We start from the raw sequence: 27,750 nt of genomic DNA, 5'->3' as shown, positions 1-27,750 counted from the left end.
GGCTCTGTCATGGAATAAATGTAGGACCTTGTGCCTGGTTTTCTTTACTGATCAATTAGGATTGAGTAAGGTGATCGTATGGAGACCTGCTTAGCACACTGTCTGCATGACTACTAGTTTTCCCTTTTTTGTTGAGTAAAACTTATCAAACACCCATGAGTGCCCCCATCCTAGCACCCCTAGCTCACCACTCAACACTATTTACTGGGCAGTCACTCACGCTATTCCAGGAGCTCTCTAGCGTGCTGGAGGTACAACAACTCAGTCTTGAGGAGCATTCTAGTCCTTGTGAGGAGAATGCTCATTTCCATTCTCTCCTGTCACAGTTAAAGAAATAAATACATCATCATGTTCATCAAACGCAAAATACATTTGCACAATGCTGGAAGCATCGACATGTGAACTATCTTTTAACTGACAAACCAAGAGTTTAAAAAACTAGGCTCAAAAATGTTGAAGTTTTGAAGAGCCGAGTGTCAGTATAAAAAGGCAAAATTTTATATTCAGTAAAGAAAAGTGATGAAGACCCAGGCACAAACGGAAAGTCCCAAACTCTCCAGGGCAGCTCTTGAGCTGCTATTAGCTAGTACCAGCTTTCTGCAAATCCTCTCAGTACCAAGAGGAGGAAGATGCCCTGCTAGTAAAACCGAATAAGCACAACACACTTAAAGGGTGCTTTCTCTATCTTACAATTGGGAAAGAAAGGAATATAATTTCTCTATGAGATGCTAAATTTCTTAGTGGAAAAAACCCATATCATGCTATTCAGTAAAGGAAATCACACCTTTACCAGTTCATTTAGAAATCATATTCTGCATAAGTGCTACACTCAGTCCTAGGCTGAGTCTCAGGGACACAAAATAAAAATTAAAAAAACAAACAAACAAACAAAAAAAAAACAGTGCTGGCCTTCAAATAGCTCTTAAACTTGGGAACATATTGCAATATCGATTGGAGAAATTTTTATGCCCATATCTTGTAACCTCAGCAACTACTTTAAAGATAGCCACATGTAATGTATTAACTATTGGTATTCCACCTTTTTTTTTTTTTTTGTTTTGGGGATCAAACTCATGACCTCACGCTTGCCAGGCACTTATGCCACTGAGTTAAATCCCCAGCCCAGGTACTCTACTATTTTGTTTTATTCTTTTTTCATAAAATAAAAAAAAATTGAAAAGAAAAATGTGGTAAAAAAAGGAATGATGTGATCACCACCCTGATAAAGTTTTACATAAACTACTATCAGAAGTCGGAAGAGCAGACCACAGAGTCAGCCATCCGAGCTTGATGTAGTGTGGATGAAACAGCAAGAAAATTAATTCTAACTTCACTTTTCCCACAACAACCAATCTAGCCCTCACATCCAATCTCTCAGCCATTCCTGTTCGTCCCACCTCCCTCTGCCACTGTATCTTCCTGCCACTGATCGCAAGAGATGGACGGTGGCATCTCTGCCTTACCGCTACAGCAATAATAATTTTTCAGAATTACAAAGTGAATCTTGTCATCTTTTTGAAACCATTTTTATTGCCTTCAACAAATTTCCTTCACTTCTGGAGCACAAGTGAAATTTCATAGAGCCTAAGAGGCTCCCCAGCTCTGCCTTCCCTCTGCTTCTCTCCAGCCCCTGATAGAGAAGTCAGAATTAATTTTCTGGCTGATTCATCCACACTACATCAAACTCAGATGGTTGCCTCTGTGATCTGCTCTTCTGGCCTCAGTTCCTAGTTCTTGGTCCACCTCTCCACCTGCCACCAGCCCCCAAGCCATCTCCCCCTGCTCTCAGCCTGACTCTCCTGTGGCATCTCACACTTTCCAGTCCTCAAGCAGGCAGCATCCTTCTCAGGCACCGTGGTCCTGATCTCTGGAGAATGCAGTCTTGGGTCATCTTAGTCTTCCCCTTTCTCACTACTCACTGACACAACTCCTGCACCAAGTAGTTTAGAACTTTACTGTACCTAATTCAGCATAAATGATGCTCAGAGTTCACTAAGAGTAGGCAGTGGAGAAGAGATGAGGAGAAAGAGGAGGAGTGGAGGGGAGGGGAAGTGAAGTTGATGGGATATGTATATCTGCCAGTTCCTCAGAATGACCGCGGTTATTAGAGATTGAAAACGTGCCAACAAAAATTATTTCTAATTGAAAAAAATCTTATTTCAGGCTACACTTTGTTTTAAATCTTTCTGCTCCCTTATAGCAGTTCTTAAAAGAGACTGATGAAGTAAATATTAGCTCACTAACTTTACAAATGTAAAGTGGAAAGAGATAGAAACCTCTGAGGAAATGCTAGGAGTTCTATCCCAGGTAACTGAAATCAGAATCTAACCTTTCCACTTAGTTTTGCTATTCTTCTCTTACGGTTTTTGGTGTACAATTCTTGTTGACCCAGCCAAGTATCACTGAGGAGTCAAAGTCACAGCGGGCACTAACACCTGAGTTGCCAGAGCAAGACCACAGTAAAATCTTGATGAGTGCAATTCTTCTCATTCCTGTCTATATAAGGACATTAGCAAGATGCTCAAAAGGTACATTAGTTTTGAAACAACTAACAATGTTTAAAGCTACTAAATTTCCATCTCCATTAGATCTGTCTCTGAAAGTAAGTGGGGGTATTATTCCCTTCCTTTTTTACTTTTCTTCCCTCCCATTTTTGCTGCCTCACATACTAAGCACAACAAAAAATATAACACATGCAGCACTGTACAGCGAGCTAACAGATGTCTCATTGTGATCCTTAAGATGAAGATAAATCATTGAAAAATAACACAAGGCCATTCTGCAGACTTGGCCTCCAGGTGCCATCCTGCTCCAAGCAAAGAAAGATAATATTGGGGAAAACAGCAGATACTGGAGCTCTCACAAGCAACTCACAGTCAGGAATCTTATGCAACAGGAGTTCAAAGGTATAAGGAGAGGTACCAGCAGGCCACAGGAATCCTCCTGACACTCTCAGTGATACGTCTGTCCCTTTCCTGCCTGCACAGTTAAGCCTGAGAACTCATGGAGACACCAGCTACTGCTTGACCTGGCTCCCTGCCTGTAGCACATCTCCAAACAGTGATACCTCCATGGTCTTAAGCACAGTTTTCTAACAGATCAATCCAGTTGGGTCCTTCCTCAGCCATTACAAATCCTCACTGCTGAAAAAAGCTTTGTGTATCTACCTCCTATATGCACACACATGACTAGTAAAGCACATGCCCGTGCTATTGCATGTGTGTGCTAATTTATAATGTGCTAACGCATGCACATTATGAAATTTATACCTGAACCTGCTGGGCTGCCTGCTGCGACCCAATGGGCCACCAGAGGCCCTGCTGCTTCAACACTGGAGGCATAGTTACACCAAGATTAGGGATCAGTGAGCCAAAGGGAGAGCTCACTTGGCAGGATGCCTGCATCAACCTGTGGTGAATGATGGGAGTGGAGCTATTCCACAGAAAGGGGTGCTCTGGCAAACAACATTCTGGGACTGGGCAGGCCTGCCAGGTACAAGGGGCAGTGACTTCTGTCAATTGTTCCCTTCCCAAATGACATTGTTGGAGTGAGCTAGGACTGGGTCATGTAACCTGGCTGAGACCCAATACGATATCTGAAATCAAGTCCCTAGGTGGTGGCACACATTAACCCAGTGAAGTATCAGAAGTTTGACTAGCCCGGAGGGGAGGCAGCACAAAATAATATAGTGTAGGCCAAAGCAGCTTGACTGATCCAGAGGGGAGGGGCCAGCATATGCCGTTCCTGTCTGCAACTCACTAGCACACTGCAGTGTGAAGGGTCATCTAGCCGGTGCTTCAGAAGAATTGTAACCAACAAAGAAACTGGGGCCTCCTGGAAGAAGCAAAAAAGATGGGAAGAGGAAGCAACAACAAAAAGTCTTCAGGTCTCAACCCTGAGAACACTGACCCAGGACAGGTAAATACAAAGGAGAATGAGAACATCAAACATGAAATATTAGACAGGGTACCAGCAGACATAAAGAGATTTCTTCAGGACCTCATAGATGAGTTCAAAAGGGAAATATTTAGCCAAGTAAAGCAAGATATGAGATTAATAAAAGAGATGCTAACCACCCCCCAAGCAGACACAGACAGGAGAAGGGAGGAACTAAAACAAAGGAGAGAACCATTTGATGAAGAATATAAAGAAAATATAGAATATGTGAAGCTGATTCAAAGAGATTTTTTTTGTCTTTTTTTTTCCTTTTTATCAGTACCAGGGATTGAATTCATGAATGCCTGCTTGCAAAGCAGGTGCTTATACCTCTGAGCAAAATCCCCAGCCCCAGATTCAAAGAGATTATCAGGAAATTAGAAACTCTATGTAAAGTTGGAAAATCTGCTTGAAAGAAACTAAGGAAAGATTATACAAACTGGAGGATAGTTTTGCAATGTGGGATTATGAAAGGAAAACCTTTTTAAAAAATAACAAGGAAACAAGCAGTAACAATACAAAGGCTAGAAAGATGACAAGAGGATCTACAACTTCAGAATAAAGAATGTGAATGAAGAATCAGGGGTACAAACAAAGAAAGTACCAAGGCTATTCACAGAAATAATTAAGGAAAACTTCCCAAACATAGGAAAAGGAACTGATATTCAGATCTATGAGGCATACAGAACTCTAGCCACCTACAACCAAAATAGAGCTACACCCAGGCATATAATATTCAAGGTCCCAGAAATTAAATATAAGAAAAGAATATTAAAAGCTGTTAGAGACAAGAAACAGATCACCTATAAAGGGAGGCCCATCAGAATAACAGCAGACTTCTCACACAAACCATCAAGTCAGGAAGAGCCTGGAGTGAAATATTCCAAGTCCTGAAAGAAAATAACCTCCAACCCAGATTGATATACCCCGCTAAACTGTCTCTAGAAATTAATGGAGAAACAAGATCGTCCCAAGACAAAGAGCAACTTGGGAAATTCTCAACCACAAATATAACCCTACAGAGAATATTGTAGGGCATTCTAGAGAGAGCGAAAAGTATTAAGATTCAAGGAACAGTGGCAGAGAGGCCTCAATGAATGGAACAGAAAACAAAATGAAGAAGATAAGCAGACAACTGATGGCAAAAAAAAAAAAAAAGCATAACAGAAATGAGGCAGAGAAGGCTGGCCTATAATCTCGAATATAGATGGCCTTGATACACTAAATTAAAAGAAAAACAAACATGGAGTAGATCAGGAGGCAGAGTCTACTGAGGTGCTATTTATAGGAAATATAATGAACATGAAAAAGAGTACATGGTCTGAAAATCAAATGTGAGAAAACAATGTTCTATGTGACAGAGAACCAGAAAGTAATAGGGGCAACTAGACCAGTATTTGTGGATAAGTTGGAAAGACAGGCTTTAACAGGAAAAGGAACACAATTATAAATCAAGACCAGGAGAACGAAGGTAACACTTAGGTAAATAGCAGGCTGCCCCCCCCCCCAGTTTAAAACCAAGGGTCTTGGTCAGACCTAAAAATGCATGGTGTACCCTGGGGAAGTGAAAAGGGAGGGAGAGTCTTAAAAAAGATGGTAGAAGATACTGTTAATAGTGTATCAGGATTTAAAACCCACATTACTCCCACCACTCTACCTAGATAGATTTTAATTCTATTTTTTTTCTTTTTTACTGATAGATTTTATTCTGTCCCAGTTTGTCTACTTGCATTAGATTTGAGGGCACAGACAGCTATCCCCAAAACATCAGGATATAGCACAGTAATCATCTTTAATTTCCTATTATCTTAATCTGGAGCCCTCTATGACTTATACTGTTGTATAATGACAGATCTTAGTTGAATGTGGTTTGTTTGATTGCTGTTTGGTATCAACAGATTTTATTCAAAACTGATATAATTGATAGTATCAAGTTGAGAGGATAGGCCACTACACTGAAGATGACAGGACTCTACAATACACATTCTGGTTTGGTAACTGCCTGCTTTTGAAGTTCTATACTATATACAAAGTTGTGTTTTTATTAATACTGTTATGTACTGATATATTCAATTATACTATCTCTGATGATGTAGCCAATTCTATTGGAGATATCAAGAGACAACACAAGAACCATGGTAGAAATCTTTGTACAGTGGTCTTACATCTTTTTTTTTTTCATTTCATATGTTTATAGGAATATGTCTTGTTCTGTCTTGCTTTGATTTATTTCTCCCTCTAATATAGAAAAGATAGAAATACATGTTAAGACTCATGCATGTGTATAATCTATAAACAGTTTATGAGAACTGATCTTATGACACATGATGAACAGATACTTTGATGAAAAAGATATGCTAAGTACACAGTACTGATCGTGGAGTGTCATAATGTCAAACCCAGCAATAGTATTATTCTTTGTTCAGAGTGATTTTAGCCTGCTTGGGTTTGCTCAATCTCAACATAATTGAAGAACTGGATAATTGCATATATGTTTAAGTGTACAGGATTGATAACCATATTTCTAACTTTTGTTGGATAGTTGAACAGAACTGGCTGCAATCTCACTGTTTGAATCCCAGCTTTATATGCTCCACTTCAGTATCCTGAATAACTATTTGTAAGAAGACAATCTGTAATCATTAACTAGTGATTTCTTACTGTTTATTTTTTCTTTGAAATTATGTATTATTTCTACCTGTTTTCTGCTTTGTTTAGTCTTTCTTTAAATTAAATTTAAAAAAGACACTACAGTACCCAATGCTGATCACAGAGTATCATGATATGAAATCTAGCAATACTATTATTCTTTGTTCAGAGTGGTTTTAACCCACTTTAGTTTGTTTAATCTAAACATAAATGAAGATATGGATAACTTCATGTATGTTTCAGTGTATAGGATTGACAACCATGTTACTAAGTTTTTTTGGACAGTTAAACAGATCTATTTGCAGTCTCTCTGTTTTAATTCCCACTTTACATGTTCCACTTTTGTATCTTGAACACCTATTTGTAAAATGACAATATGTAAACATCAACTAGTGATTTCTTAATGTTTAATTTTTTTCTCTGAACATATGTATTATTTCTACCTATTTTCTGTTTTGTCTAGTCTTTCTTTAAATAAAATTTTAAAAAAGAAAAGAAAAGTACTCAAAAGAAAAATAAATAAATAAAATTGATACCAAACAGAAAACTACAAGGATCAGATGGAAATAAACATAACTGTAAGTTTAATGTTTGAATGGATCCAATTCCATACATGTCTGATGCCTGCACTCTACCTATGTGTGTGTTGGCCTCCAAGACAAGCTCAACCTCCACGCACATTTAGGGTGCTGTCCACCATCTGGCCATCAGCTGTGTCTCCATCCTCAGCTTCTGCCCAGTCTTTCATGTTACAGCCATGCTCAACTTTCCACTCTGTGCTTCTGTGTGTGCTGACCCTTCTATGGAGGACACCCTACTCCTGTGGGCCGCTATATTCTTGAGTGCTCGGTTCCTCAGCCATGCTCCCATGGGGCAGATGTTGATAGCTGCTCCTGGCAAGTCATACTGCTCCCACATGACACTATTTAAATCCTAAGGGAGGAACAAATCCCAGTGTATGTTCATCCTCTGACTTCATTGCTCTGTCTTTAGACTGAAAGAATTCTGTAGCCAAAATCATCTTTGGATTCCTAGGAGCCAATGCAGTATCCAGCCACATAGATGGTCAATTCATCTGTACAGAATGGAAACAAAACTTTACAAGCTATTCCTTGAAAACAGGACCAGCATCTAGAATATATAAAGAGCTCAAAACTTAGTCCCTCCCCAGATGAAACACCCAATTATAAAGTGGGCAACTAAGTGAACAGGTCTCAGAAGAGGAAATAAAAATGGCCAATAAATACATGAAAGAATGCTCAACAGCTCTGCTGCTGGAACAACACAAATTAAATCAGAACTAAGATTCCATTTCACTCCAGAAAGAATGGCTACTGTCAAGAAATCAAATATTAAGACAAGCCACCAAGGCAAGGGTGTTGCTGGTCATATACACTAGGAAATCACTCTGGAGATTCCTCAACACTAATCCTAAAAATTCCCTTTGCCCCAGCTAATCTCCTTCAAGACATCCTCCTGAAAGAGTTAAAGGCTTCATGCTCTAGTGACATATGCATACTCATGACATAGAAGCACAATTTATAACAGCTAAACCTTGGGAGTCGCCTATACACCCACCAACAGATGACGGATAAGAAAACTGCATTAGCCACACACAATAGAGCACAATTCTGCCCTAGAGGAGGAAAGACTTGAATGATTTGTGGGAAAATGCACGCACCAAGAATCCATAACCTTAAGTGAAATAAATCAGACACAAGCTTAACAAGCACATGGTTTCTCTCACACTGAAAACCAAAAATAAAAATAGATTATAAACAAAAAAGATAGATAAAAGGGAACATGTAGATAAAGCATTTGTAAATGAGAAGGGGATGAAAAGATGGACTAAAATACATAGATATATACAATTTTATTTCATAAATAATAAAAGACTTTAAGTAAAAATACTCACTGAAAGAATGAGGCCAGGCTCTGTGCATACTGCCCGGTTTCCCCCGGGGAAACACCCGTGTATACAACCTTGCAGGCTTCATACTGCATAATCTCCACAGTGCCACTCACCAGGGTCACTACAGTAATGGGGTCCCCCTGTGCTGTGTACCACGGATGCCCCACCCACTTCCACAGACCCCACAGTGACTAAACACAAAACAGTGGTTAGAGCAGACGCTGGTAGATACAGCTACATCTGGAGTGCACAGCCACCATCTAGCTGGACTGCAAAGCCCTGAATGCTAGCACAGCACTGCCAGTGGTGAGCAACTTATTTATTGTTATTATAATCATGTGTCATCAGGCAATTATAATCATAAATAATGTGAAGTACATCGTTATGCTTCTTCAGTCTGAAAAAATGCTTCCACATTCAATATCTTATTTAAATGCCACGACCAAATCAATAAAGGCTTTACAGAGGCCTTGTTTACAAGTCCCCTTTGGACTGTGAGAAAATCAAACATGGAGAAATGGGTGACTTTCAAAGGTCATCCTGTTGGTCAGTGGCAAAGCGAGATCAGTCAAGATCTCCTTGTTCCTAGCTGGCTGATCACCCAATGTATCAGTATCCTGGGAGCTGTCAAGAAAATACGTGGAGGCAGGAGAAACACTTGTTATGGCTGTGTCTGGATGTCCCTCAGAGCTTCACACAGTCCCAGACGGGGCTGTTTCAGTGGTGGGTAGATCTAGAGTGTGTGACTGATTCATGGTACAGTGCTGAGATTAAGGGCGCTGGGATTCAGAGTGCTGGGATTAAGGGGGGTGATTTCTAAGCCAGTCTGCTGATTGGTTTGGCAACACCCTAATCGCTGTAGCCTGGACACAGTATAAACAATAAAACGAGGCTTTTCTCCCCATTCCCTGCCTTGCTTGCTTTGCTGCCTTCTGCCTGCCATGAACTGTCTCCTCTGCCAAGCCACCCTGCCCTGGAGCAAGCTGAGTATGGACTGAAGCTTCTGCAAACTGCAAGCTAAATGAACCTTTCCCCCTCTCACTTTAAGTGTTGGGAACTCTGTCTCAGCAATGAGAAAAAAGTAACTAAGACGACACTAGAAAGTAGGACTCTGTGAGGACAGCCGGCCACCACAGCAAGCTGCCAGGCAGGAGTGACCTGCTTAGTTTCTTGCCTAAGAGCTTTCTTTTTCTGTGTTCACATTGTTTTAGTTTTTCACTTTCTTTTGCTATGCGACTTGAAATTTCACAACCTGAGATTTTGTTAGTTAGCAAGCATCTTTTTTTAAGGAAAGTATGTATCTCTGCTAATGGAAGATGGATATTTATTGTTCAGAAATATATACAAGCATGTATTTCATTCCTCCTGACATGAAGCTCAGAACCATATCATATAAGAGATTGAAAAAACAAGACATAGAGATTGTGACTTTTGTCTGGAAGAAAAAGGCATGGGTCCTGCTCAGACACGAGGTACATAAAGGACTAAACAAACCCCAGTGACCTGACGCAGTGGCAGCCACAGAGAAGCCCATGGATAATGCCAATAAGAAAAAGCAAAGGAAGTACTTAAGAAATTAAGTCCCAAGGAGTTCCCAAGAGAGCAAGTTTCAGTATGATTCACCAGAGCCAGAGCCCCAGAACACAGAAAATCAAAACATAAAGACTTAAAATTAGTGTTTTTTTTTTTTCATTTAGTAACAAGAAAATCTTGCAAGACCAGAAAACTATTCAGCAAAACAGATTCTTTCAAAGCACACAGACAGGACGATTTACCAACCTCTCTTGAAGGTGACTATGACCAGTAACTAAGGCCTGGCCAGTGGCACAGAACCAGTCCAGGCCCAAAAAATGTTTCCCACTGATGACTTCCCCTTCCCTTTCCCTTCCAAAGTGACTTCAGAAGCCATGCATTGCACAAGGTGGGGCCAAAAGAGGGAAAAAACTTGGTTCCTTGTGTCATGGCTTTGAAGAAAAATATCCCAAAGTAAGTTAATTAGAAGCATTTATTTGAAAAATTATGTGAATCAGGAAACAAAAATTTTCACTGTTTTAAGTCACACAGAATTTGATTTTTTTCTCTAAATAGCTGACCAGAACAATGTTTGAAAAATTTTCATTTTATGAAAATCAAAGTACGGTACTCACTGTGATGAAGGAAAGCATTCTGAAGGAAAGGCAGTGTCGTTTCCATGAAATGAAGCTCGCTGACAGCATTTCAGCAGCACGTGGACTGAGCATTAGCAGGACTTGCCTGGCCTACAGACTCTGCAGTTTATAAACCATCTCTTATCAGCACTAACAAGTCATAGCACATGTTTCTACAGGAATCAACTTGCAGCTCACTTTCTTCACTTCTTTTCTTTTTCCTTCCTTCCTTGTTTCCTTCTTTCTTGTTTCCTTTTTTCCTTTCAACAAATATAGCTGACTGTCTACAATTCACAATGCACTACTGTAGATGCTGGAGACACAGTGAATAAATTAAAATGTCTTCCCTCGTGTAGTTTATATTCTAATGAGGCGAAGTAAACTAAAGACGGTTTTAAATAACATGTGCTATAAAAAAAATACAAAAACTAAACTTGTCTGCAGAGTAGCAGAGGATAGTAGCAGAGCTAATTTAGCCAGTTTAGGAAAGGTTTCTTCTAGAATGGTCACATTTGAGCTACAACTTCAGCGATGACTACAGGGACAGAGAGAGACAGAGACAGAGACAGAGACAGAGACAGAGACAGAGACAGAGACAGAGACAGAGACAGAGACAGAGACAGAGATTTGCAAAGACTCAGCAGAAGGAGACCCAGGACTGAGGAAAGAATTACTGCCTAGGCACTATGAGGGACACAAGTGAGGGATACTTCTGGCCCAAAGGCTTGATGAGGAATCTTCCTGCACCCAGAAGTTTAACAAGAACCCTTTGACATAACTCAGGTACAATACCCAGGATTTGGATTTGCTGCTATTTTTCTGTTTAATATAATTCCGAGCAACAACTTGTTGGAGCAAGGGCTTGGGAGTTAAGGGCTCAGAGGAGAGGAAGGGCAGGAACCGATGCATGTGCAAAGCAAGCCCTGGAAATACAGAGGCAGAGGCAGAGGCAGACAAAAAACAGACCCAGGACAAAAGCCCTGCTGCACAGCTCATGGGAGGACAATGGCACACAATAACACTGACAAAGCAAAGGCTAGAGATCTCTGTGTCCTCTACAGGGGGAACTGGGGCTTGACAGGTGCCTGGGTAACACTGGACACCTCCAGGCGCTGTGAGAGCTAAGAAGGTAAGAAGGAGACTTCAAAGTTAATTTGTTGGTTGGGCTTGGTCTAGTCTGTTTTGGTGTGATCTGGTTCCATTTCTTTTGGTTCAGTTTGATTTGGTTTGGTTTTTCTTGATCTGGTCTGGTTCAGTTTGGTTTGATTTGGTTTGTTATGGTTTGGTCTGGTCTGGTCTGGTCTGATCTGATCTTGTTTTATTTTGGTTTGGTTTTTCAAGGCCAAAAATTGAACATAGGAACTTCATACTGAGCTACACCTCTAGACTTTTTTTTATTTTATTTTATTTTTTTTTTATTTTGAGACAAGGCCTCATGGAATTCCTATGTTGCCCAGACTACTAGAAATTACAAACCTCCAACCTCATCTCCAGAGTGCATTACTGTACCCAGCGCCAAGGTGTCTTTATGTCAAGCACTCTCACTCCACACAGACCAATGGTCATGGAGCTGAGAGGTAAGCTTTTGCTAGCAGTGTATAATCAGAAGAGGCTTTTGATCCTTGTCCAAAGCAACGTTTCAGGGAAATGAAGGCCAGATTTGAGCATCAATGGGCTACATAGATCACAGTGCTCATGCATTTTAAAACAGGTAAAATATTTAAAGGTAATTAAAAATGTTAAAAAAAATTTGTCTAGTTAACTCATGGATAATTAGAAGAATGAACACACTGGCCGATTTTTCCATAAATTCTATTAATCAAGAATGTACAGATAGGGGCTGGGGATTTAACTCAGCGGCATAAGCGCCTGCCTTGCAAGCAGGCAGTCCTGAGTTCGATCCCCAGTACAGATAAAAAGGAAAAAGACAAAAAAAAAAAAAAAAAAAAAAAAAAAAAGAATTTACAGATTTATTTCTGTGGAAGTGTACTCAGCCGGTGCATCCCATACATCTCTACACTTTCAGCTATTCTGGGAGCTCTTTCTTGTATGCACTGATTTCCTTGCCACTTTCCTGTCCTCTTCCCTCTGAAAGGGTCAAGTTCTTCATTGTCACTGCCAATCATGGAAAAGAAGTTAAAAATCACATTGTTAATTAGTTGCCATGCTATACGCACCTCAGAACTCTTATTACAGGAAGTTACTAACTTCATGCTACTACAGGAAGGCTTTCTGTCCAAATAGATCCTTGAGTGCAGCTCTGCTTGTGCTTTCCTGAGAAAAGAATGAGTCCGTCTTTGTAGCTTATCATGAGGGTGCCCCAGTGCTCACTGTTGGCCCCTGAAAGAACTGGTGAGCCCTAGTTCTTCCACCCAAAGTCTGTTTCCCTCACCACACATTTATTCTCCCAGAAAACCATGGGAAGCCTACTTTCTCAAAGGACTGACTACACAGAGAACACCAATTTCAAAACAGACTGTCATCATCATTAACAAACATGATGGCAATAACAATGGTGAATGCTTAGTAAATATGAGAGTTTCCTGAATTTTAGACACATACTATCTCATGATCACACTAATTAGGAAATCCAGCTTACCATGTTGGATTTGATATAACGAAGCACTAATTTACAAGTGAAGTATTCAAGAAATCTATCTTCTGACAGCTGAGCCAGTGCAGGCTACTGCCATCCAAATTCTCTATACCTCTGGGGACATTCAACATTCGCTGGGGTGCAATCTGCTTTTGGTTGTGAGCATGGATTCTTCAAACCTCACAAGGTTTGCATGAGCTAAGTCCAGTGGATATATCAATAAATGGAGCAGAGGAAGAGGCAACAGGTAACTGCCCCTCAGCACTACCTCCAAAAACCGCACATTCCTGGGTACACAGGATTACTTTTCACTCCTGCTATGCGTCCAACACCTATCAGTTGTCACCAGCTACAAGTCATCTTCATTCTTTAACACTGGCTAAAAAACAAGCCCTGATCTTGAACACTGTCAGGCTTTGTGCCAGACAGAAAAGAAAATGAGGTAGAGTCCTGCAAACATTTTTAGCATGTTCACTCTGAAATGATAGTGACACAGGTCACACCTGCTTATATTCCTCTGACCCCACCAGATGTAGAACAAAACAAGGAGCCAGTATATATTTTGAACAGCGTGTGATACGGGAAAAGTACGAGTGGTGGAAGGGTTTGTAAAAGGCCAATCAAAGAATAAGGCCTGGAATAAAAATACACTGAGGTTTATCTTCATTTCTCTGGGTTGTCACATGTGCATTTGTAAAATGGGGCACTAATGACCCAATGCTGCCAATTTCCTCACAGATGTATTTAATCGTCAGAAACTACACCAGGTATAACAGGCATTGGAAAATTCACAACACTCTGCAGTAAAGGTCTTGGCATTCAAGGCTATTCGTAGTAGTGAATATACATGGCAGAATCTAGAGTGCAAAGGACATCACAGTATTCTTATTCATCAAAATAACTTCTTACTGCAGGAAGACGGAGTTTACAAGATTATATATTTAGACTCCAAATTAAAGAAGAAAGACCACCAGTAGGACCCAGAGGTTACTTCTCATTTAAAATAATGGGTCAGAAGCTATTTAAGAGCAGGTGGTTGAAAATGTCACCACACAGAGAAAACGCTCCTGCTCATCAGGTTCCCAAAATACTGAAATTCAACTAAGAGCATCTTCAAAATAAGGACAGTTCCAGCTGGAAATTGCAAGGGCAAAAAGAAGCAGCCTCCTGTGAATTGTATCATCGCCAACAAAAGTTCTTATTATTTCCCATTGATTGGCCAGGAGCTCCGCTATCTCCTCTCTAGCAGCTTCTACAACAATCTCTGTGGAGCGGGAGTCCTTAATACACCACAGCTCTGCAACTACCCTAGGAAATTAAGAAAATTGAAAGCCTTTTTGCTTCTTCTTGCACTAACATCCCAAATAGGCTTTTCAAGATAGCCTGGACAATGCAAGTAATCTTTTGTTCTAATTTGCAAACCAGTCTTGTTCATTGGGATTTAATAACATGGGCCATTTTCGCTCCATTCACACAGGGTAAAAAACAGCTTGCATGAAGCAGTCTCTGAATTATCTAGTTCTCTTTAGGTTAGGGTGAGCCAGAAAGACCAGGCTTTATTTCTCACCTCTAAACCTGACAGATTACTCCAGAGGGCATTTCTTAAGACACAGCTAGGAAAACGGTCACAAACTCACTTTCACCATTAAAAATGTAAGGTAATCCCAGCTTTTGCCACCCCTAAAAGCCACTCCTGTGTTTTTCTGTTGCTGCATCCCGATTTGGTTCACACAAAGGACAAAGATCACTTGCTGTCAAGAAAGACAAACTACTCCCGCTCTGCAGCATGATAAGTTAGCTCAAGCCAGTAGTGGTCATTTCCTTCCTTTTCCCCAACACTGGTCTAAGAGTGCAGTGAACACGGGAATTTAATCCAGATCTGAAAATTAAAACAGGCCAAGCTTTCTGTGCATGATAGAGATGGGCTGTGGAGCCTTGCTCCAAAAGAATCTTTCAACATAAAAAGACAGAACTCCATGTAGGGAGATTTATGCATCCTGATCCTTCTTTCCTTGCTTGCTTGGGATGCTGCCAGGCCTCAGCATGACTGTGCCTACAGCAGCCACTATGCAATCAGGGGACATGCTCCAGATGGCAGGGTGAGGGAGGAGGCATCTGTTCCCACTGGAAATGCAGATTCCATTCCATTTTCAGAGCTGCTCCCCCTGGGTTTCAACCTTGCTGTCCTCTCTGAGCTCTGTTCACTGGAAGAACCCAGTCATTCAGCAATTTCTCCTCAGGGGCCACCTGTGAACAAGTGCACTTGTAGAAGGTCTCCAGGAAAATGGAAAGATGACTGATGTCCACACCCATCACCATCACCCAAGGAAGCACCAAGACACAGACCGCCAAGATCCAGTGAAGATGCTGAGCTAAGTGGAAGCTCGTGCAAGAAGAGTGACTCAGACCTAAGGCCACTCAGCACAGTATCACAAAGGCTCCCATAACGGCAAGTTTAATGTCACAGGGGCTGCTCTTAGAGCTGAGTCTGAGGGGGAAAACAATGGAGGAGAACAGAAGCAAAGAGAATTAGGGTCAGCAATTATCTCCCCCATTCTTCCAGGGTTCCCTAGCTCAGGAGGGCCAGGAATGGGGTGCACTGAATCCCCTGGACAGCTAAAGGGTCTGCCGGTGTTCATGAAACCAAGATCCCAATTATTTCCATGTTCTTGACATCAGTATTATAATTATTCAAATCCATCTCCACAAAAAGCAGAAAGTAGGAAAGTAAGCTTTTTAGATCATAGGACCCTCCCTGGCAGCATTTTTTTTCCCATGGTTAAAAAAGGACAGACTGCTCATAAGTTACTTTTTCTTATAATGACTTAAATTTTCTGCTAGAAAACTGTGAAAGATAAAATTTTAAAATAGACTTTAATATGAAGTATTCAAACTTACAATCCACTCCCCCCAAATTAACAAAGCAGTAACATGATACTAAAGGGTAGATAAAAAGGTTCATGTCAAAGAGCAGCTTCATTCTCTAATCAACTTTACAACTAGAAAGTAAGCAAAAGGATAAAAGAAAGAAAAGGAAAAAGTGTTAGAGTACTGCTAATTAAAAGGAAAGCATAAATTAACAGTATTTCTGAAGCTATGAAAACAACCAACTACCAACCTGAGAGGCAAATAGATACATTTCCTCAACAACTGCTAGTCTTTAGCCAAACCCAAAAAGTTAACCGAGGAGAAAGGACATAGAAGTGAAGAAGGGAAAGGAGTTTACTTACTCTTACCGGCAGAGATCACTGCTATCCTTACCTTGGGAACTCTCAATAACAGCTTCAGAATCAAATGCTTGTGGAGCAGTGACCAGATTAACTCAAGAGAGCTACCTCCCCAATTACCAGATCACCATGGCTTAGTATTTAATTAGTGACAGTAAAAGGAATGACCGCAATGATAGGAACTGGGACAGGAAGTGTCCAGTCATCCCCTTGCCTGGTAGAAGTTTTCTAATCTGATGGGGGAGAGCCAGAGGGCACCCAGGAAAGGGTGGGCTCAGATGTTACAGCAGCACCCCTACACAGGAAGAGCTAAGCCATACCTCTGCCATATTAAAGGAGCAGGGCACATGGCGCCCACCACCAAGCTGAGTTTGGAAAGAGCTGTTCACATGCAACAGAGGAGTTTCTCTGCCCTGTGGAGTAGACAACTGCATCGTAGAAACCCAGTGTAATGGCGTCATCCCAGGAGCCAAACTCATTACTGTAATAGAGATTCTCAAAGATCTGTAATGGACAGCACACGAATCAGTCATTAAGAAATCCAGCTGAAAAAACCCTGACCTTGACACCTGGAAAAGATGACAGCTGGGGTTAAATAAATGCCAAATGCTATTGGCAAAGAATCCAGCACAGGGTACATAACTGAACTTGGAGATTACCATCTCCTCAAAACTGAAAGTGGAACCCACGTGTTAGGATCATTCTGGTCAGAAGACACAGTGCCATATGGGATGTGCTGAGCCCCTGCGTTCCTCACCGACTTACAGGATCTTGTTCTTTCAGGTGAGGTAGCCTGGATAAAGCCAGGGAACAGAGCACCTGGAGTAACATAGGGTGTCTGTAGGAGTCCCCAGGAACAAAGGCCAGCGATGGCTTTTAGTCTTTAACCCCATCTCTCAGGAGCCTGTTCCTCCTCCTTACCTTCACAGTAGGCGGGGTCTCCTTGGACAGAGATGTAACCACTCTTGCACTCACAAGTCGCTTTCGTATTCCAGTTTTTGCATTCTGAGTTTTCACCACATTTAGGCGCTTTCATGCAGAAGTTATGACCTGTAAGATGCACAGAAAACTTCAGATCAGGAAAGGAGGAAATAGAAGATCCCCAGATAACAAAACACAAAACATTTGTCACTACCTATCACAGTGCATGAAAACACATATTAGCAATGTGCAAAGCTGGGGTGGATAACGATGGAAAAGAGAGACAGGACTCTGGCCATCCTCATTGCTTAAGGGTTCTTTTTCCTGGATACTCAGGTTGATAAGGTCATTCCTACCAAATAGCTGTTACCCATGTTCATCCCAAATCCTCTTCCTATTACCTTCTTATATAATTAATCTTTATAACTGTTTTCTCATAAAACGTACAACACACACAAAAGATACAAGTATATAAAATAAACTGAAAATACTATCAGTATTCCTTGTTTATATCCATCCAATGAATCCTTCTCCCAGCCACCAGAGATAAGCATTGGATTTTGTGTTGATTTCTCCCTTTCACGTATCTATTATTTAGTCATACACAAGCTCTTATCCTCAAACAAATATCACTTAGCTGTGTACATTTTAGTGCCCATAGAAATAAAATTATGTTGTGCAAATCTATACGGTGTGCTTTGTTCTATTCATTCAAATTAATGCCTGAACGAATCAGTTGCCAATGCATAACTATTCTGTAGAATGAAGATTCCACAATTTATTTTGTGTTATTTTCACATTTTGAATTATAAACAGGATTTCTACAGACATACTTAAACATGTTTCCTGGGGAATCTTTTTAAAGCACATATTTACCGTGTTTTGTTCAATATTCCTTGCAGAATTCCTGCCATTCCCTTCAGAATAATTATTTTTCTTCCTAAGTATTCCTTAGAAAGTTCCTTTTGTGAAGATTTTTTAACAGTTACTATACTAGATTTTAATTCATCTAAATATGTCCATAGATTATCCTCATACTTTAAAAAGTTTTACTGCATATACTTTTTCTATCTCAATGTATTTAAGATATTATTTCACTCCTTATAACTTCTATTGATCATTAGGGAGTATTCAGTTGCTAATCCAGTTCCTTGATCTGTAGTTACCTCTTTTCTTTCTGTATACTTTGAAGACTGAGTTTTTGTTTGTTTCCTTGGTTTGGTTGGCTGGTTGGTTCACTGGATAGTGGGTTGTTTGATTGGTTGGCTGTTGGACTGATTGGTTGGTTGACTGATTTTGTTTGTATTCTTTAGTTTTATTTTAAGGACTATACTTGTACATTTATTTTTATTTAGGGTTTCTTGGAATTCTTGAGTCTTAGTGTTGAGCAACTCTTTCATCATTTAAGAAAATTATCAAATATTCTTTCTTCAAACATTGTCTCTGTGAGTGCTTCTTCTTGTTGTTTAGATTTTCTTTCATATAGTACATATATGTTCCTCTCTAGGCTGAGCTTTGTGACTTCCAGATATGTCTTACAGTTATTATTTCTATCTTGAGCTCTGCCACATTCTGTTTTAGTCACTGATATTGGTGGAATTTTCACTTACTATATTTTTATTTTCTAGAATACGGTTTGATTCATTTTTGCCCTGTTTAGTCAAATTTGATAGTCCCTTATTATATCATCTTTTAAGTTTACTAGTTTTTATTTTTGTTAAACACTTTATGCATGCATATTTTACATGAATAATTCCAATATTTTCAATTTGTATACACACAATCCTGTAATTTGTTGTTTATGCTAAGTGTCACCCAAGATGCTTTTGTGTTTTGAGGAATTCTTTTATTTGCAACCTCATATCATTTGGAATTTAATCTGAGACAATTACTTGAGGTTTTAAATTGCATTTCCACAGATAGTATTTGTGCTTGGTTCTATCAGTTGCCTTGGAATTATCAGCCTAAAACGAGTATAAACTACACTTTTGCCTTGGGGTGGAAATTAACCAAGAATACATTGTAGAGCTAAGTTTTTCAGAATGCAAATTTTCCCTTCTACACCACAGCCTAGACTCAAGGCTGACAGGCAGGTCTTCCCTTGCACAGTTAATTTTCTCCCAATTCACTCTCAGAGAGGTTTAGCCTTCAAGGTTCTTACTGAAGCCATTCACACTAGGCACAAGGTGTGCTGCCTCCTCACTGCGTCCATCAGAAGCCATGCCCCAAATCACACAAGACTAAAAGTGTTCTGAGAACAGATACCAACCCAAAGTATTTTAGTGTCATCAGAATTTTTCAATATATTTTGCCTCTAATTTCCCCCCTTACTCTAGTGCCCTAACCCTAACCCTAACCCTAGTCCTAACCGTAAACCTCACCCATCAAATTTCCAAAAGGAAATTGTTTACATATCATACAGCACTTTGGTGTGATCTAGGAGGAACAGGTTAGATGTACTACAAAAGTTTCAAAGTTCCATTGTGATATATCCAAAGGTATTTTATCACCTTTGAATTAGTAAACTTTAGCAAATAATAATTACTATGTAGAATCACATATTGTGTTGTCATAGAAACAAATAGATCTAGGAATCAAGACATGTCATTTGTAATTCAGAGTCTGCATCTGTAAATATTATAAATCATTTTGTTTATCTAGTTAAAGATCATGTTCTGGGAAAAGAAGAAAATCAGTGATTTTCAGTGCATTTTCCTCAGAGCCCTGGCACAGATATATTGTCACACAGAGTTCAACTCCCCTGTCCCAATTCAACAGAAGAGCTATGTTTCTGTGTTTTTGACATGTGGATTATGGGAACAATAATTTAGAGTTTAGAAAATACAGAAATTGCTGGACTAGAGAAACTTTCAAAATTAATTCATTTCCACGTGAGATTCTATCTTTGAAATAGAATTTTAGACCAACCACACTTAGGTTACATTTAATCTGGAAGATTAAAATACATTTTATTAAATATTACCAATACTGGAAGTTTTAGATGAGGATACTACTAGCATAATACACCTTATTAATATGTCACTGAGAAAGTTAATTACACTGATGCACAGAAACCACTAGGAACAGCTCCAGCTACACATGTATCCAGAGTCTCATCAGTAAACAGTGCCCACAGTGGGGAGGACAGCCATGCTAGTTCAGTAATGATGAAGTTCAGAACAATAATGCTATAATTTCGAGGTAAGAAAAGGGATGCTCCAGCCCTCATATTCACAACACCCACCTCACAGCAATGCCAGGGTTTTCAATCAGGTCTGGCTAAGCGCAATCTCTGTCTACTCCCAGGACGTCACACCCTTCTACCGCAGCAAAACTCAGCTGTTAAAAAGCGGAGAATGTAGCCATGTCCTGGACTGCTGGGAAATACACATCCCTGGTGGATGTGGTGTTACACCCAGCCTCATGTCTGTGAACTGCTAACTGCTGATTGCCCCAGTAACAAGAGGATTAAGAGGTTAACTTGTTAGCAATCCAAAGCCTCTAGCACTTGAGAACAATTCTACAAAGGCTCAAGGAGCTCATGACCAAGACCATGAGGTTTTTTTCACTACAAGAATGATTTTAGGCACTAGAGCTCCCTTTGCCCGAAGAGCCTGCCCTTCAAGTGCTGCATCAAAACTGATGAATAAGTAGCTCTCATATTTCTACTCATCATGAGACTGCAACCAGTGCCACAGGTTCATCTTTTCTCACACACGCTCTGTGCTGTATTTCTCTTGGCATTGTTTCTGGGTGACTTGAACTTTTCTTACTACATGTATCTGACAGCACGAGTAAATCTTTCCAAACACAACTGCAAACATCTCACAGCACCCACATTGTAACCCATAAACACGTACAATTATTGTCAATTAAAAATGATTTAAATATTCAAATTTACAGTAAGAAAAATAAAATATTTTCGAATGTACATCACTCTATCAAGCATGTGCCCTGTCCACTCACAATGCAAGGAGTGGGGAAAATTTTATCCCAAGGTCAGGGAAGGACCATGGGACAAACCAACCCTAAGAGCAAATCCTTTATCATGGCCCCCTTACCACAATGAGGGAGCAGCCACTCAGCCAGGTTTAAATAGGCATCCCCTTTGCGTATAAGCATCCGGAAATGCAAAGACATTTAAAATATAACCCCTGCCCATAGCTATATTACAAACTCTAGGAAGAGGTAAGTTACATGTGAGGAGGCATCAAAACCAGGCAATCTACATGGATTGAAATACAAGCAAATGTTCTCAAGTGTTTCAGAGACAGAAAAATCATTTCTGTAGGACACAAAACAATGCTATATAGAAACTTGAAAAAGGGCAGGACACAGATCCTCATGGGAAAAATACAATTTTAATCTTTGTGAAAAAGAAAGGATGAACTGGGGGAATCTTAAAGAATCTGGCACGGGTATAGTAATGAGCTTAATTAACATTTATTGAGCACGTGCTTTGAGCTCGGTAATCAGCTAAGTGTTTTACATGCATCATTCCATTTCATTCTGTTAACAACTCTACACAGCAGAATTAACAACCCTGTTTTACAGATGGAGAAACTGAAGTTCAAACATGCTGCTGCATGTGTGTAAGGCACGGAAAGTCATGAACCAAATCTGACTGAAGCCAGAGCTTTTAATCAATATTTTCTACTCTCTAGAACAATTGATTCTGAGTATTCCATCTAAAGGATAAAGACAATATCATTTTTATATGCACATATTCAAAGTCTACAAAGTAAATTCTCATTTTCAAAAAATTCTGTCTTTCTGCCTCTGTCTCTTTCTCTTTCTCCCTCTCTATCTCTGTCTCTATCTCTCTCCTTCTCCCCCTCTCTGCCATATCTTAAGAAGCATTACTTCAGTCACTCCAACTTCTTTGCACTAGATTTTCTGTCTAACTCATTACTCTTAACCAAAACCTCCCTTCACAGGGATGGTGCTGTGGATGATGATTTACAGGATGGGTGGACAAATGGGCAGACAGAAGTCTGCAAATTAAAGGCAGAACCAATGGATGGATGAAAACAGCAGGGACCTGCAATCCCCCATCATAGCCAACTGGAAGGCATATCTGTCTCGTGTGCTGGTCACCATAGTTCTGTCCTTAAAAACTTTTATTGAGGTACAATTTACATGCTATAAAATCTACCTATTGCAAGAAACAAATCAGATGATATTTCAGTAACTTACACAGCTATGCAGTCCTTACCCCAGTCCAGTTCTAGAAGACTTCACCCCAGCTGGTCATCACCATTCTTACAACTGAGCATCAGCTTCTGAGTCGAACGCCAACTCATAAATCTGCAACTGATTCTTTGCCTTTCAGAATCCTTTCAAAGGCTTTGTCTGTCTTACCTGGTGTGTCTGCACACCATGGCATTTTAAGATGCACAGCTTTCTCTCCTGGCTGTTTGTCTTCACTTGCTGCTTCATTGCTACCCAGTTAGTCTCAGAGTCTCTGTCTCTGTCTCTGTCTGTCTGTCTGTCTGTCTCTATCTATCTATCTATCTATCTATCTATCTATCTATCTATCTATCTGTCTCCCTCCCCACCTTCCCTCCAACCAGACTTTGGAGCATTTTTTTCTCAACTGAGGAAAATGTAGGAGTCTCCTCCAATCTATCCTTCTCCTAAAATATTAGCATATTTATTTTTATGAAATTAAAAGCAATAATGTGATCATAGAAGACACACAAGGTACAAAAAATTTAAGAGTTTTTCACTTGCTTGTGTTTAACTCATCTTAATTCTTTTTTTATCTCCCATCCCCAATTTCTATCATTGTCTCTTTCCTGTTTTAAAGGAACTATCTTTTTATTTCCTATTATTTATCCTTTACTTTGTGGTTTATTTATGTTTTGAGTTTCTCACCTAAGAGAAACTATGTGCTATTTGAGCTTGTATATCTGATTTATTTCACTTAACATTATTGTATTCAAATTCTTTCTGGCAGAGCAATACTGCACTGTGTGCAATGCTATATTTTGTTTTTCCATTCACCTGTTGATGGACATACTGCTGACTCTCAAGATTTAGCTGTTAGGAGCTTTACTAATATAAACATGAGTATGCATGTACCACTGTGACTTGGTATCTGTAGCTCTTTGAAAATTGAAGAATCTTGTACAAGATTCTTGTAGAAGATTAATAGTGGATCAAATGGGATTTCTAGCTTTACTTTCTTGAGGAATCTTTACTCTGCTTTCAAGAACTGGTATTTAGAAATGCTGATATTATTTATTTCTTCCATTATGTCAGGAATAATGCTTAGCAAGTTACACAGCTGTACTTCATTCAATTCCTACACTACCCCACAATTACCACTATCCACAGGTTAGAAAAATGCATCCGGGGCTGAGGATAAAGCTCAGTGGCACAGTTCCAGCCTGTCAAGCACAAGGTCCTGAGTTCAATTTGCAGTATCAAAAACCAAAAATAAATATGAAAATGTGTCTGGGATTTTACTCATCCAAGATAATTGAAATTATGGTCACAATTTGATTCTAAAGTTCTCAAAACCACTTTTAAAAAGTAATTCTGAAATTTACATATCTAAGAGTATAAACAATTACTAGTGATTATTTTCTGATACTATTCATAAGTCATTCATAACCATTAACTCTTAGATGCAGATGGCCCTCGATATCCTCACACACACATAGTTTGGACTCTGAGGAGGCAACGGGATCAAGGTTGTGTGATACTGAGTTAGTCCACTGATGGGTTTCTGAGAGTGAATGGTGACATTTTTGAAGAAAGAAGACCCACCCTAGTGTGCAAGACATGAATCAATAGGCTCATTGCCTAAGCGGAATAAACAGGGAAAAAGAAACTCAGGAATTCCTGCCTCCCTTGCCATGGACTGTTTCTCTTCTGTGCTGCCCCTCTGTGATGCCATCCTTGGAGCCAATTGATTACGCACTGAAACCTTCACAAACTGTGAACCACAATAAGCCCTTCCTCCTCTAAATTGTGAGTGTTGGATGTTTGATCTCAGCAATGACAAAGTAACTAAGACAGAGAGGTGGAGTCACTGTTATGATGCTACCTGACTTGTGGTGCAGAAGCCCTCAGAAATGCTGTACAGGAGAAGTTTGGAAAGATTTGTAGATCCCTGATGGAGAATCAGCCCTAGAATCCTGCGAGCTGAGCTTGAAGGGAGATTCTGGTCAGAACTCAGAAGACCACAATTTTGACAGCTACAAAAGAGCAGGTTCAAGCAGTTTTACTTGGAAAGAAGGATTCCACTGGCAGTTGAATTCCAAGCCATGTGTGTTATGCTCTGGCAGAAAATTTGTCTGCATTTTACTCATGTCCAGAGACTTTTCAGGAGACTAAAATTAAGTGCAGTAAACTAATTTGGTGGGAAAAATTCAAAGCAGTCTAATATTGAGGCAGTAGTATGGCTACTATTGGGAGGCTTTTAGACAGATCTACTATGGGTTAACAATCAAGAACAAAGTTTAAAAATCAAGAACAAATATTTTGAAAGTTCTGAGTTTGACCAGAAAGAAAACTCCAGTGCAGTTGTGGCCCACAAAGATGGAATAGAGGACAACCTGATTGCCGAAAAGGTTAGTAGCAAAAAGTCATGTAATTTTCAACTGCAAAATAAAAAATACATGACCTAAGGGCTCTGATAGAACCAACAGGACTCCACCCTCGGCAGCCCTACAATTGCAAAGAGAAAAATCTTTGCTTTGAGAAGAAATTCTCCAATGCAAGTTTCACAATGGCAGCAGCCTAGAGAACTGTTCCTTGGGATTGGATTCACAGTGCTCAGCCATCCAGGCACTTGATCTTTACCGGCAAGTCACAAAGAAGCTTGTGTGCTTCTCCAGTAGGTAGCTCACACTGGCATCATTCACATGGTGCGGGTTTTTCATGCGTGCAGAATGCAGTAGTTGTGGAGTCAAGGAAGCTTCTGACATCCACACAGATTTCCGGAGAAGGCTTGAGAGGGCAGTCAATGTGCCTTGGAGAAGGCAGTATGTCAAGCTCTGTGTGTAAAGCCAAAAGTGCCATGGAGAACCCCAAAGTTTGTTGAAGCCAGGAATATGGACTGACCAAGGAAAGCCACAAGAAATAAGCAAAGACGGCCCAAGAAAGAGGCCATGAAGGCTACAACTGACAGCAAGGAAAGAAGGAAAAGGAAAAAATTAGAAAAGAAGGATAAAATGAAAACAGAGCTTCATGAACAGGAAGAGGAAGAGAGTTTCCAAAGAGAAAATGGGGATGCAAAAAAAGAGAGAGTGAGAGAGAGAGAGAGAGAGAGAGAGAGAGAGAGAGAGAGAGAGAGAAATCCTTACACATCACGTACAGGCACAAACTTCCTATAATGAATGTGGTCACTATGTGTACCTACATTGTAACAATAAACTTCAATAAATGGAAGAAAAGCTCTGCACATCACGCCACAGATCACCCTGGGTGCTGTACACAGAACTGGGGATTTAATGTTTGCCCTGCTGGATTGTTTTTGTCCCTTTCTTTTGTATCTCCCTATTAGAACTTCTTGGTATGGGAATGTTTACCTTATGCCGTTGTATATTGGAAGTGTTTAATTTTCCACTTTTATAGAGGCTTGCACATACAAGTTTACCTTAAATCTCAGAAGAGATTTTGGACTTAGATTTTCCAATAATACTGAAATTGCTATGATTTTGGAAACTTTTAGAAGCAAATTAAATGCATTTTGCATAAAGGGATGTGCATGAAACCTTTGCAAGCCAGGAGAGGAGTGTTGTGGATTATGTCTAGATGCTCCCCCAAGCCTCAGGCACTGGGAGCAAGTGGAGCTTTGCAGAGGTAACTGGATGAAACCGTATTAGCCCAAAATTGGATTAATATAATTCAGGGTGTGAACGATGAATTTACTGAAGATTGAAGACTCACTCTGCTTGTGGGTGGCACCTAACAATAGGCTAGTGGCCTGAATTAAAAAGAGAAAGAAGGAAGTCCCACTGCTTCCTACCTGGCATGCCACGAACTTTTTCTCCTCAGCAATGCCCCTCTGCCATGTTGTCCTGCCTTTGAGCAATCAAATATGGACTGAAATTTCTTAAAACTTTGAGTTAAAATAATTTTTCCTCCTTCAAATTGCAGGTATCAGGTATTGGGTATCAGCAATGAGAAAGGAACCAAGACAGTAGCCTTTCTATTTTCTGAAAAATTATAAAATAAATGTAGCTCATCTAGGATAAAGATTTTCACTCTACAAATATGTTCTTAACAAAAATTAAATATGGACCAATACTTGTGCCCAATTATTCATAGGAAATGGTCAAGAACATCTAGGATCAATAATCACAATCCATGCTCCTCTCTAAACACACAGGAAATAATCTTCACTGCTCAGCCTGCCTCATTTTACCCACATCTGTCATCACATCCAGTCACCCACTTTTGTTCCACACAGGCATTTCAGAACTCACCAGCTAACCCTGAACTCTTGATCCTGCTTCCCAAGTCATGCTCCTCTCTTCAGGTCCTCCATGTCCCTCTAAGATGCCACTAACTGGAAAATCAGGGGTCATCTTTGTCCTTGTTCCTCAGTTTGTTCATGTTCATGCACACATGACTGTGTGTGTCTAAGTCTGTATGTCTGTGTGTGGGGGACGTGTCATATCTGAATAAAATCCAAGGCCATGTACTCAGTCCCTAGTTTCATACAGACCTCCTGATTCTCTTTCTTTCCACAGCATAATAAGAATAGAATACTCACTCTGCCCCCACACACTTCTATCTATTGAGCATCCCTCATTTGCTTTTTGTTCCTCTCTTGGCTGTCTGTAATCCATTTTCCACAAAAAAAGAATGCTTTAAATCATAGATTGGATTGTGTCACCTTTTCAGAAAATCTTTCACAGGCCTCCCATTTTACTTCAAATACAAAATTCTCAACTTCAACTTGAAGCGACAGACACCACCCCATCACATCCCTCCTGCCACATCAGACTTTCTTTTCATTCCTCTAGCATTGCAGTCTCTTTTCTGATTCCAAGACTTTGCAAATTTGTTCCACCAACTCAGGATGTTAATATGTATGTCTGCTAAAATAACTCGTACTCACAGAGAAGAGGCCTTCCAGGTACCAAGGAGAAGACTTGAAGGAGCAGCGAAGTTGACTTGCCAAAGAACAGGCATTCAAAACACACAGAGCATCAAGTGGCTGAGACAGGTTCAAGGAAATTAATGAAGAAGCAATAAACCTTAGAAATCACAATTTTTTCTTTGCTAGTTGGGAACAGCCTAAGCTTTGATCTCCCCCTTACTGTTCCTGTATTTAGAGTCCCTTTGCAAATACTAATAACCCTATTTAAACTATTTGTTTACTTTAAATTCATGGACAAAATG

General features: G+C 40.0%; 1 protein-coding gene across 2 annotated transcripts in view; it reads right to left on the bottom strand.

The window, feature by feature from the left end:
* Nucleotides 1-27,750, bottom strand: part of LOC100728286 (protein kinase C-binding protein NELL1) — a 755,088-nt gene that overhangs the window by 514,328 nt on the left and 213,010 nt on the right. For both annotated transcript variants that reach the window (XM_063256788.1, XM_063256789.1), the window contains exon 12: nucleotides 17,389-17,517. In XM_063256788.1, coding sequence (XP_063112858.1) covers nucleotides 17,389-17,517 — 129 coding nt within the window. The remainder of the gene's footprint in view (nucleotides 1-17,388; nucleotides 17,518-27,750) is intronic.

This window comes from Cavia porcellus, unplaced genomic scaffold, assembly GCF_034190915.1.
Source record: "Cavia porcellus strain 051 isolate PalLab524CR breed Dunkin Hartley unplaced genomic scaffold, mCavPor4.1 scaffold_9, whole genome shotgun sequence".
Taxonomy (NCBI): domain Eukaryota; kingdom Metazoa; phylum Chordata; class Mammalia; order Rodentia; family Caviidae; genus Cavia; species Cavia porcellus.
Note: the sequence above shows the minus strand (reverse complement) of the source record. Positions and strands in the feature narration are given on the sequence as shown.